Genomic DNA, 12,438 nt, shown 5'->3' with positions numbered 1-12,438 from the left:
GCATCGATAACATAGCATCGATAACATTTCGGCATAAAGTAACTTTTCTTTATCCTTCCTTCCGACCCGTCGTCAACCAATCTAGCACATGGTGGCTGAGCAAATAAACAAAGTAATGCACTCACTCTGATATCGATACCACCTAAAGTACAGAGTACAGCAAGGTCGGAGTATTCAACACCTATCAAAGACATCCATAGGCAACGGGGTGATTGGGGGAAACTTAAAGTTCCTACCAAAGTTAACTGATATCAACAAACATCTCCATCTCCATTTCCATCTCCGTCTCCATCTCCATCCACAACTTGCAAACCTTCCTTCATATCCATACCGGTGCTGTCAAATACATGCTACCATACTACCATCATACATACACTCAACTCTCCAATCAGATCACCATACATATCTCGAAACACCATACGACAAGAACTCTTGGGGAATTGATACACACAAGAAACATAAAGATCAAGATCAAGACACAAGAAAAAACACGTCTTTTCATGCATAAGCCAATTCAAAACATAAGAGCTTTCAGATCCTAAGCTTTGTATTTATCTATCTCTTACATACCGGTACCTACTTCCACCCCTTCTTCGCCTTGCCAAGATTACTTTTTTCCAACAGCAACATCGGGCGTCAACAAACAAATCCCTGCCCATGCCCGGATAGTAAAACCCCACCTACTCCATCTCCACCTCGACCATCACAAACCTTACCATATCAAAAATCGGGCAAACGTTGTAACTCTTCGCCCAGCATTCATTATTCCTATCTACGCAAAGTTGTTTTGAAGGACGGCAGAGGACCAAGCCGTAATCATGAATAGCAACGATGAGGAGGCTCTTAGCTCCGTCTACAAAAAGATCCAGCGCGAACGTGCTCTCCTCAATGCCGCGAATCAAATGAGGCAGCAGACTCAGAATGAGCAAGTTAGAGCTAGGATAGATATACAAATGCGCGATGGTCGTCGAAATATTTCATACCTAGAGGAGCGCATGAAAGAATTACAGCTACGAACAGAAGGTCGAACGGGTAGTGCGGGGAGTAGTGCTGGTCGCCCGCCCAGTAGCGGTCTGCGTGATGATAGAGCCGCTCCGCCGCCAACCCCGCCGCCCAAGGATGCCAGAGGAAATCCCATCGAGACGGGGGATCAAGCCGGATATGGTGATCAGGAATACAGTCAGATTGGTGGTCATGGTGATATGATGCCACCGAGAAATCCTTTTGCGCCTCCTGCACCAGGTTCTGGCATGCCTAGATCACGTCCTAATTATACCAAGCTTGGTAAGTTACTTTTATATATTCCAGCATTGATGGACAAATGCTGACTGTGCAATTCAGACCTCATCAAGTATGATACCCCTTATCTAGGACCCCGCATTCAACTCATGCTTTCACAATTGGAGTTTAAGCTTAACGTCGAGAAACAATATTTGAAGGGTATCGAGAAGATGGTTCAATTATATCAAATGGAGGGCGATAGGAAGAGTAAAGCGGATGCTGCTGCTCGCCGAGTTGAAAGTAATCAAAAGATTCAAATCCTCAAGCAGGCTTTGAAAGGTTACGAAGATTTACATATAGATATGGAGAGCTCAGCGGATGCTCCAGATGGTAGGATCCCAAACGTGTCTTTTGGCTAACCTCGCAAGCTAACAGGTTTCAACAGATGATAGTATCAATACCCCTAATATGCGAAAGCCTTTGACAGGTCAACTTGTTCTCCGCATTCAAGCAGTTAAAGACGTTGATCATGCAACAACCAGTAGATTTACAAGAGGTCCGGAAACTTCTATCGCCGTGAAGGTAGAAGATAATGTTGTTGCACGAACGAAAAACACCCGAACTGATAAATGGGAGAATGAAATTCATAACATTTATGTGGACAAGGCAAACGAAATCGAACTTACGGTTTACGACAAAGCTGGCGATCAAGCATTACCTATTGGTTTATTGTGGGTCCGAATATCTGACATTGTCGAAGAAATGAGAAGGAAGAGAATCGAGGCCGAGATCAACAACTCCGGGTGGGTTTCTGCGGACCGCATGGCTAGTGGTGGCGCCCCACCAGCACAATTTCCAATGACTGGCACAAGTCAATTTGGACCGCCGCCAGGTAGCGCGGGAACTGGAGCACAACCAGCGGGAACAAACGAGTTTGGAGGGCCGGGAAATACAGTGGTAGCACCACAACCGATCGATGCGTGGTTTGCCCTCGAACCTAGTGGTGCCGTAAATCTCAATATCTCGTTCACGAAACAAACTAAAGATCGGAGACCATTTGACCTTGCCCTTGGTCGAAAAGGTGCCATTCGTCAAAGAAAGGAAGAAGTCCACGAGATGTATGGACACAAGTTCATCTCGCAACAATTTTACAACATCATGCGATGTGCACTCTGTGGAGACTTCCTTACATATACTGCTGGTATGCAATGTGAGGACTGCAAATATACTTGTCATACGAAGTGTTTCTCACAAGTCGTTACGAAATGTATCAGCAAATCCAATGCGGAAACCGATCCAGACGAGGAAAAGATCAATCATCGTATTCCACATCGTTTTGAGAAGTTCAACAATATGAGCGCCAACTGGTGTTGTCATTGTGGATATGTTTTGCCCTTCGGAAAGAAGAATTGTCGCAAGTGCACAGGTAAGTACTTTTACACAAACCCGAAGTCCCGTTTAACTAACAAGAGTAGAATGTGCCCTTACATGCCATGCACACTGTGTACATCTTGTTCCAGATTTCTGTGGTATGTCCATGGCTGTCGCAAACGCCATTCTTGAAGGTATTAGAGGCCAAAAACGACGACTGACGACACCTGTTCCCATGAGCGAGAAAACATTGCGAGAGAAAAAGCCAGAAACGGAAGGAACACCGACTGATCGTAACTCTTATGGATCACCTGAATCACAACGACCTCCTAGAGCAAAATCTTATGGGGCACCCAGCTCCAGCGACGCTACTCAAGCCGCACAGGCAATGTACACACCAAGTTCACCACAACAACAACGACCAGCAGGACCTGATCGAACATCCACATCATCAAGTGCTACAGCTGCCGCTGCTGCAGCAACTGCTGCAATGGGGGGTAGGCAACCGATACCTCCAAGAGACCAATATTCCCGAGCTTCCACCGATTATACCCAACAAGTCGGAGCTCAACGAGGCGCGGCTGGCAATGCACAAACACCCGATAAGCATTCTGAGACCAGTCCATATGGTGCAAATCCCTCGGCGCAAATGCCTACACAGCCAGCTTATAACCCTGCCGCATATGCAAATGTTGACAGTGGTTATTCTCAGCCAATGCCCCAACTACAACATTCGCCACTCCCACCTCCTCCTCCATCTGCAACAATGTTTGCGCCTCCATCACAAGGACCTCCTCCAGAGATTCCACTCCCTGCACAGCCTAGTTCACAACAAGTCGTACCTCAAGGGCAACAACGAAAGCAAGTTCCTGCAGCAAACGAACCAGGCACTGGACGTCGTATTGGTCTTGATCATTTCAACTTTCTTGCGGTTCTGGGTAAGGGTAATTTCGGTAAGGTCATGCTTGCTGAGACCAAGCAAACTAAGCAACTTTATGCCATTAAAGTTTTGAAAAAGGAGTTCATCATTGAGAATGATGAAGTCGAAAGTACTAGGTCCGAGAAGAGAGTATTCTTGATCGCAAACAAGGAACGTCATCCTTTCTTGTTGACTCTCCATGCCTGTTTCCAAACAGAAACTAGAGTATATTTCGTTATGGAGTACATCAGTGGTGGTGATCTTATGTTGCACATTCAACGAGGGCAATTCGGAACTAAGCGTGCACAGTAAGTCATCTGTTATCCTTTCTATTAGAACCATCTATTGACAATCATAGATTTTATGCCGCTGAGGTCTGCTTGGCTTTGAAATACTTCCACGAAAATGGTGTTATTTATCGTGATTTGAAGTTGGACAATATTCTATTGACACTTGATGGTCACATCAAAATTGCCGATTATGGTCTCTGTAAGGAAGAGATGTGGTATGGTTCGACTACGAGCACTTTCTGTGGTACTCCTGAATTCATGGCCCCAGAGGTAAGTCTTTCCCATGGCTAATATCGTACAAAGCTAATTGTGGATCAGATTTTGCTAGACAAAAAATACGGTCGAGCAGTCGATTGGTGGGCATTTGGTGTTCTCATTTACCAAATGCTTCTCCAACAATCACCCTTCAGGGGAGAGGATGAAGACGAAATTTACGATGCCATTCTTGCGGATGAACCTTTATACCCAATCCACATGCCCCGTGATTCAGTATCGATATTGCAGAAATTATTGACACGTGAACCTGAACAAAGACTGGGAAGTGGACCTACTGATGCACAAGAGATCATGAGTCAACCATTCTTCAGAAGCATTAATTGGGATGATGTTTACCACAAGAGAATTGCACCACCTTTCCAACCTTCTATCACCAATGCTACCGATACTAGCAATTTCGATTCCGAATTCACCAGTGTCACACCTGTTTTGACACCAGTGCAGTCTGGTACGTTGATTTTACATCTTTATGGAAAACTTTTGACTAATGACATCTACAGTTTTGTCTCAAGCTATGCAAGAAGAGTTCCGCGGTTTCTCTTACTCTGCTGATTTTGTTTGAGCGGATCGAATACCTAAGCCACTGATTTTCTTGTCGCCATAGACGCTATGAAATTCACATTTTTAGGAAGGGGCTGGGCTTTCTGTAAACCAAATCATGCCAGATATAGGACCTACATTAGGGAAACTATTGGGACGGGCTTAGCACGTGTTTAGTGAAGGAGAGCGGGGACAAAAGGAGAAGAGTGAGGGGGTTGAGGGAGTAGAGAGGAGTAGAAGGTGATTGGTTTGGATGAATGGATAAATATGGTGGGAGGATGAATAATGGTATGAAAGAAAGTGAAGGCATCGATAATGAACCATTGATAATGAATGAATTAATGGATGGATTGCATGATATATGACGATTGATTGGTTGATTGGTTGATTCGATTGAAAATCGCTGCTGTATGTGAGTATGTGATGGGGCGAGTGCATTAGTATGACGATGAGAATGAACATGAGAGCTGGAGAGAAAATTAAAATGGGGGTGGAATGTGGAAGTGGAAGTGGAAGTGGAAGTGGAAGTGGAAACGGGGGAAAACTTTAGTTACATAGGCAACGAAAAACATTACAATACGGTACAACAGATAGATAATTATGGATTCAATTCAGTTCAATTCACTCACTCGCTTACTTACTCACTCACTCACTTGTAATACCTATGTAGGTAGGTAGGTATGTCATTTTCTTGATTGTGTTCTGTGAGTGGGAGGGAGGGTGAGGGTGAGGGTGAGTATATATTTGGGGGTTAGGAAATTGTTGTTTTTGGTTTTGGTTTGGTTTTTTTGGTTATGGTTATGGTTTTTGTTATGAAAATGATGGAGGGGTGGAGGGGTGGAGGGGTGAGAGATATGGGAATTGAGGGGGGAAGGGGGGAAGGGGGAATACTGAGAGTTGTGCGGATTAGATATGTATATGACAGATGTGAAACTAGGCAGGCAGGTAGTATTTAAATTCCGGGGAGGAGGAAATTGGTTAGGTCTTTGAGTCTTTGAGTTGGAGAGAAGAGAGAAGAGAAAAGAGAGAGAAGAGAGAGAATGTGTGTGGGGGGGATTTGGATTTGAATCTGGATTAGATTAGATGATGATGATGATGATGATTAAGGGGGTTCGTTCGCTTGAGAGTTCCTTGGGACGAGGGGGGGAGGGGGGATATAGAAATGGAAATAGAAATCGGAATCGAAATTGTGTATTTTGGATTTAGATTTAGATTTCTACAGAGGAGGTATGGATATTCCAGTATCAATCAATCAATCAATCAATCAATCAATCAATCAATCAATCAATCAATCAATCATTCATTCATTCATTCATTCATTCATTCAAGAAACTCAAGAAACTCAAGTTGTAAATAGTATTATATTAAACTCCTATTCGACAATTTGAGTAGGTACGTTATGTAAATGAGATGCAACTCAATCAGGAAGTCGGAAATGCGCCGTGAGAGATCATGCGGGTATTCTTCTTAATTTCTTTCTTTCTTTCTTTCTTGCACTATATCGAGAAGCAGCTAAAAGCTCTAAACCTAGTCAGGAAAACAACTTATACGAAGCGCTTTTTCGCTATCTAATCATTGAACTCAGGTTGAGAAATTCATCTTGATCATCATTCATCCATCATATTTTTTCCGTCCATCCACGCCTTCAATCTTTTCTTTGTCTCCAAACTCCTCAATCCCATCCTTACGCAAAAAATCTAGTAACTTCTTCCATACATACAATATTTCTCTGCCAAAACTCCACACTCTGGGTTCAAACATTTGGTTTCACCCTTGATGAGACCTTCTGGTTGTTCAAATGGAATACACAAACTCTTCATTCCCATTGTTGGTACCTTCTTTCCATCAGGTCCAACTTCTTCACTAGCACCTCCCTTGGTCAAGTCCTTAATCTTATCTTCACACTTCTCGCCCAAGCAGGATGGAATAAGAACGACATTCTTGGCATCAAGTGCAGGGACAACTTCGCTCCAGTTGTTGATGACAAGTCTGTGAGCTTTGAATGCTGCTTCAGCCTTTGTGTAGAGAGAGCTTTGGATGGTTTCGAGGAGAGCGGGAACTTCAGTTGAGAGGTTTGCGATCGCAATTGTGCCCTTCTCACCGGTATCACGACGGGCGTAGGAGACAACTTCTTGGGCAGCATCTCTTGGACCGTATTCGAGACGGAGAGGAACACCCTTCAATTCCCAATCGTTAAATTTCCAAGCTGGAGTATATCCATCACGGATATCATAATCGGCGCGAACACCGGCTTTCTTGAGAGTATCCTTGATGTTTTGTAGTTCATCGTATCTCTTGGCCTTTTCTTCAGGAGTACTTTTATTTGTAATACCGACTGGGACGATAATGGCTTGAAGTTTTGCGATACGGGGTGGGAGAACAAGTCCTTTGTCATCACCGTGAATCATGACCATAACACCGATAACACGAGTGGAAAGGCCCCAAGAATTTTGCCAGACGTGAAGATGGCCAGCCTTTTCTCCGTTCTTTGGAGTTGGATCCTCGACAGTAATATCGAACATCTTACTAAAATTTTGACCAAGGCAGTGAGAAGTAGCACCTTGAATACCACGACCATTGGAGGGAATATAACCTTCTACTGTTGTAGTATAGTATCCTCCTGCGAACTTTTCCTTCTCGGTTTTGCGACCACGGACAACTGGAACTGCCAATAATTGTTCATAAACACCAGCATAAAACTCGAGGATCTGAAGAACTTCCTCCCCGGCGAGTTCTTCTGTAAGATGTGCGGTATGTCCTTCCTGCCATAAGAATTCCCTAGCTCTCAAGAATGGAGTTGTTTGTTTGGCTTCCCAACGAACGACACTGTTCCACTGGTTCAATCGCAAAGGAAGGTCTCGATGACTTCGGATCCATTTCGAGTAGTATGGGTACATAACAGCTTCTGAGGTAGGACGGACTGCGACAGGAACTTCGAGATCTTTATCACCACTTTATCACAGTTAGTATAGCGGGGTAGGGGAGAATAAGATAGTGAAGCTTACGCCTTGGTAACCAAGCAAGCTCAGGAGCAAAACCCTCAACGTGATCCTTCTCTTTCTCCAATGACTTTGAAGACAAGAACATGGGGAAACTAGCCTCCTCTACATCAAGTGTCTCGATTTTTGCTTGAAACCAATTTCGAATTTGGTTCCAGATAAACATAGATTGAGGACGTAAGATAAAGAACCCGGAGATTTCGTTGTAATACTCGATCATCTCTGCCTTCAAAACAACCTCTTGATACCATTGTGAGAAGTCTTCGGACTTCTTGACAGTAATACCAATAATATCATCTGTTTTCTTACCCCCCACTACGGGAAGCGCAGCATTCTTAGCAGCTTTCGCGGCTTTATCTGCAGCCATTTTTGCTTCCTTGGCGGCTTTTTTCAAGGCACTTTTGGATGGCCCTTCTTGCGCAACTTCTGGAGTATTGGAGTCCGCCATGATTGTGTTGGTTGTTGGTGGTGAAGAGTGTGAAGGAAGAGAGTTGCTTTTGTTTATTGAACGAGTGACTGATTCATTGACTCCCTTCAACTATTCCCCCGCCCTAAAATTTAAGCGACAAGGATTTATTCAGGCTTGCGATTTATTAGTGGACTTTCCCCTGGCCTGGTCAGCCCCACTAATAAGTAATTCGACGAGGCTGAGCTCCTGCCTTAATTTTCAAGGCCAAATGCTTAAAAATATTAGCGTGGAAAGCTCTCGCGTCCCTTTTCTCTCGCGACGACGAAGAAGAAATATTACCAGAAGAGCTTCCGCCATTTCAAGAATATCAACAATATGGGGTCCCTTTTTGAACAACCTAGAAATGCCGGAACTTTGTGTATGTTTGCACATGGAAATTTTGCTGGTACAAATGCTAATAACAAGTAGTCCTCGGCGGCCAAAAGATCAGTGGACAAGATATTCGGGATCAAAATGGTATGAGCTAAAATGTTCACGAAAAAGATGTGATTTAACCTGTCCATAGTTCTTGCAACCCAGGCTATTGCCAATGTTGTCAAAAGTTCATTTGGTCCAAGTGGTTTGGACAAAATGATGGTAGATGATATAGGAGTATGCTTGTCCACTCCAGAAGAACCCCACCAAATACTAATTTCAGACAGGACGTTACAGTCACAAACGATGGCGCAACTATTCTGAGTTTATTAGATGTCGAACATCCAGCAGGCAAGATCTTAGTCGACTTGGCACAGCAACAAGATAAAGAAGTCGGAGATGGAACAACATCTGTGGTTATTATTGCAGCAGAGCTTCTTCGAAGAGCCAACGAACTTATGAAGAATCGTATACATCCTACCACAATCATCACTGGTTACCGTTTAGCACTCCGTGAGGCTGTCAAGTACATGCACGAGAACATCAGTGTGAAGGTGGACCAGTTGAGCCGGGACTCTTTAATCAGCATCGCCAAAACCTCCATGTCGAGTAAGATTATTGGATCGGATTCCGATTTCTTTGCAAATATGGTTGTAGATGCTATGCAGGCAGTCAAATCAACAAATACCCGACAAGAAGTTAAATACCCCGTCAAGGCTGTCAATATTTTAAAAGCACACGGTAAAGGAGCTTTGGAGTCTATTTTGGTCAAGGGTTATGCTTTGAACTGCACAGTTGCATCACAAGCAATGAAGACCAGAATTACGGATGCCAAGATTGCCATTTTAGATATCAACTTACAAAAGGAGAGAATGAAGCTCGGTGTCAACATTACGATCGACGATCCAACACAATTAGAAGAAATCCGTAAGAGAGAAGCTGGAATTGTTATGGACCGAATCGATATGATCCTCAAGGCTGGAGCAAATGTGGTTATGACGACAAAGGGTATCGACGATATGTGCCTGAAACTCTTCATTGAGAAGGGTGCCATGGCTGTCCGAAGATGTAAGAAGGAGGACTTGAGAAGAATAGCAAAGGCAACCGGTGGTACCTTGATCAGCTCATTGTCTGATTTGAACGGTGATGAGAAATTCGAGGCATCCTCATTAGGACATGCCGAAGAAGTTGTTCAGGAGAGAATTTCCGACGATGAATGTATTTTGGTTAAGGGTACCAAAGTTCACACCTCTGCATCCATCATTCTTAGAGGACCCAACGATTATCAACTCGACGAGATGGAGAGATCCGTTCACGATTCTCTATGCGCTGTTAAGCGAACTTTAGAGAGCGGAAGTATCGTTCCAGGAGGTGGTGCATGTGAGACTGCACTCCACATCTATTTGGAAGAATTTGCCGGTACCGTTGGCTCAAGAGAGCAACTCGCCATTGGCGAATTTGCTCAAGCTCTCCTCGTTATCCCCAAAACCCTCGCTGTCAACGCCGCTAAAGATTCATCTGAATTGGTTGCTCAGCTCCGTTCCCGACACGCTCTATCGCAACGTATTAAGGATGGCGATGCTAACGAAGATGAAAAGACTATTGCCAAGAAGAAGAACTACAAGAACTACGGATTGGATTTGTTGAAGGGTAAAGTAGTGGATGAGATTAAGGCTGGTGTTTTGGAGCCAAGTATGAGCAAGATTCGACAATTGAAGTCGGCGGTTGAAGCTTGTATTTCCATCATGAGGATAGATACCTTGATTAAGCTGGATCCGGAACAGAGAGAGGATGATGGACATGGACATTGATGATTGATGGCTTTTAGATGAAGAAATGACCTACATGTGAAGGAGATGTAATATTACGGGATATGATAATGTGAATCAAAAGAAAGCATTTACCTGTAACTTTTCTGTTCTCCAATTGTGAATTTTCGAACTTTTCGATCATGCCAGAAACTAACTTATTGGGCAAATCACTTGGAGATTTTTATTCCATACAAAATAACCATAAACATAGTGGTTAAATCCAAAATTTGAAACTTTTCGAAGCGATATCATTTATCCGATCTTTTGTACAAAGGCCATTCCACCACCCCTTCTACAAAGCCATAACGCTTCCAGATCAAGGTCTATCATTCTCTCTCGTTCAAAATAAAAACGTTGTTTCATCTATCTTCCACTCTTCCGTCCATCCACACTCCTCCAACTTTATACAACTACAAAATCGCTCTCCACTCGATCCTCTAATTTAACCAATGACTAAAGAAGATTCTTCGGCGAAATCATATTCTGGAACCTCCAAGTTCAATGGAGCAGGTCCCTTTCTTATACGGCCGGAAATATCGTAGTGGGAACCGTGACATGGGCAGAACCATCCTCCGAAATCACCAGCTTCACCAATTGGGACACATCCAAGATGTGTGCAGACACCTGTTTGATTCTCCATTAATATCTTGCATCGACTAGAGCGTATGGATTGGAGAAAATATAATACATACCAACCATAACCAACCATTCTGGCTTCTTGACACGGTCGGCGTCGGATTGTGGATCTCTCAAAGTCTCGACCTTGACGTTCTCGGCCTCCTTGATCTCATCGGCAGTTCTGTGTCTGATGAAGACGGGCTTTCCACGCCACTTGATAATGACCTATTTTGTGTATTCATGTCAGGAATTTGTTTTTGATCATGTCGGAAGAGGTAGATGTCATAATAATGAACGTACGTTCTTGCCCTCAGGAATAGCATTCAAATCAACCTCAACCTTGGCCATGGCCAAAACATCTGCGGATGCGGACATGTTGACGAGGAAATCTGTTTAAAGTAAATCGTCAGTCCATGGATCCAGTAGGTGCAATTCCTTCAATTGCAGTTCATATCATTTTCTCCAATTCTCTAGTCGGTCATAATATCCTTGCCAGTGTTCGACCATCTTCCGTTCTGCAGACCTGAAATTCTATCCCATATCCAAAGGAAGGAAAAAAGACAAACCTTGAACAGTAGCCTTTGCCCCCGCGGCTGTCAAAGCACCCATAGCTCCCACCATAAAGTATTGATAAACCAAATTACTTCCACCACTCTTCTTACTTCTGTATTTGCTGAAATCTGGAATGTTGCTGAATCTATCCGTGGTGGAAGCGGAGGCATCGGGACGAACTGGTGTGGTAGAGAGGGCGCGGATGGCGGGAGTTGCGGCAGAGAATGTGCGAGGGGCACTGCGCAGGAGTGCGCGGGATGTGAATAGTGATGCCATCGTCGGCGTGTATTATGTGGTGTGTTGAGATGAGAGGAGAGGTAGAGTGGTGGTGGTGTGGGATACAATTGAGTATTAGGGTGGATTCGGAGTGGAATTGAAATTTGAGGTGGTTCGGTAAGGATTACGATGGGCTTTGTTTTGATTGGTTGGTGGTTTTGGAGCTCGATTTTCGTGTGGGACGAGAGGCTACAGTCGTAGACAACCAAAATATTATATAAATTAAATATATTTTAAATTTTGATTTTAGATATACCGTCAGATATAATAGAGACTAAATAGATGGAACATCTCGTTATCTCCTCGATATCGTATGTGGTTGATTAAAAAACGAATATACTGTATCTATTCCCATCAATGCAATTCGTTTATACTACATACACCGAGGACAACAAAGAGAAGTTAAATGCCAGATCAAAATTCAAGATTTTTGATCATTGGTTTCGCAAATGTTGAAACTCCGTTACATAGCTATTTCAAAGTGTCCACTCGACATAATCTGGATTATCTTCGTACACTCAATATATGATTTTTATTAGTAGCACGACAAAACGGACCTGCATACCACCTACTGCATGCCGTTCAACATGATTCCAAATGGATGTTGTTCAGCAAACTCTGGCATTTCATGAACTCAATTTTTCAGTCTTCTACTATCATCCGGAAATGAGTCAATATCAATTATTAAATGTTACCAACTTCATGTTATTAATCTAATAAAAATTACTTATATTCTTCCTTC

General features: G+C 43.4%; 4 protein-coding genes across 4 annotated transcripts; 2 read left to right on the top strand and 2 right to left on the bottom strand.

Moving 5' to 3' along the window:
* The first annotated feature begins 110 nt into the window (after window positions 1-110).
* Window positions 111-5,242, top strand: EAF02_008927 (uncharacterized protein). Its single transcript, XM_038904975.1, has 7 exons — window positions 111-1,284; window positions 1,342-1,611; window positions 1,667-2,647; window positions 2,697-3,819; window positions 3,870-4,071; window positions 4,120-4,525; window positions 4,578-5,242. Exons 1-7 carry the CDS (start codon window positions 819-821, stop codon window positions 4,637-4,639), a joined length of 3,510 nt encoding a protein of 1,169 aa, XP_038755385.1. The 5' UTR covers window positions 111-818; the 3' UTR covers window positions 4,640-5,242.
* Window positions 5,243-6,314: 1,072 nt separating this feature from the next.
* EAF02_008926 (uncharacterized protein) lies at window positions 6,315-8,154 on the bottom strand (the record flags this gene model as incomplete). The annotated part of the gene is made up of 2 exons (XM_038904974.1): window positions 6,315-7,558; window positions 7,623-8,154. 2 exons carry the CDS (start codon window positions 8,152-8,154, stop codon window positions 6,315-6,317), a joined length of 1,776 nt encoding a protein of 591 aa, XP_038755384.1.
* A 246-nt stretch (window positions 8,155-8,400) lies between these two features.
* On the top strand, window positions 8,401-10,250 carry EAF02_008925 (uncharacterized protein; the record flags this gene model as incomplete). Its single annotated transcript, XM_038904973.1, has 4 exons — window positions 8,401-8,443; window positions 8,494-8,541; window positions 8,591-8,676; window positions 8,727-10,250. The coding sequence occupies 4 exons, from the start codon at window positions 8,401-8,403 to the stop codon at window positions 10,248-10,250; spliced, it is 1,701 nt and encodes a 566-aa protein (XP_038755383.1).
* A 442-nt stretch (window positions 10,251-10,692) lies between these two features.
* Window positions 10,693-11,696, bottom strand: EAF02_008924 (uncharacterized protein; the record flags this gene model as incomplete). Its single annotated transcript, XM_038904972.1, has 4 exons — window positions 10,693-10,874; window positions 10,943-11,093; window positions 11,169-11,257; window positions 11,435-11,696. 4 exons carry the CDS (start codon window positions 11,694-11,696, stop codon window positions 10,693-10,695), a joined length of 684 nt encoding a protein of 227 aa, XP_038755382.1.
* Window positions 11,697-12,438: the final 742 nt, after the last annotated feature.

This window comes from Botrytis sinoallii (assembly GCF_014898435.1).
Source record: "Botrytis sinoallii strain Bc 23 chromosome Unknown BSIN_017, whole genome shotgun sequence".
In the NCBI taxonomy this organism is placed as follows: Eukaryota; Fungi; Ascomycota; class Leotiomycetes; order Helotiales; family Sclerotiniaceae; genus Botrytis; species Botrytis sinoallii.
The sequence above is the reverse complement of the archived record's forward strand: the minus strand, read 5'-3'. Positions and strand labels throughout refer to the sequence as shown.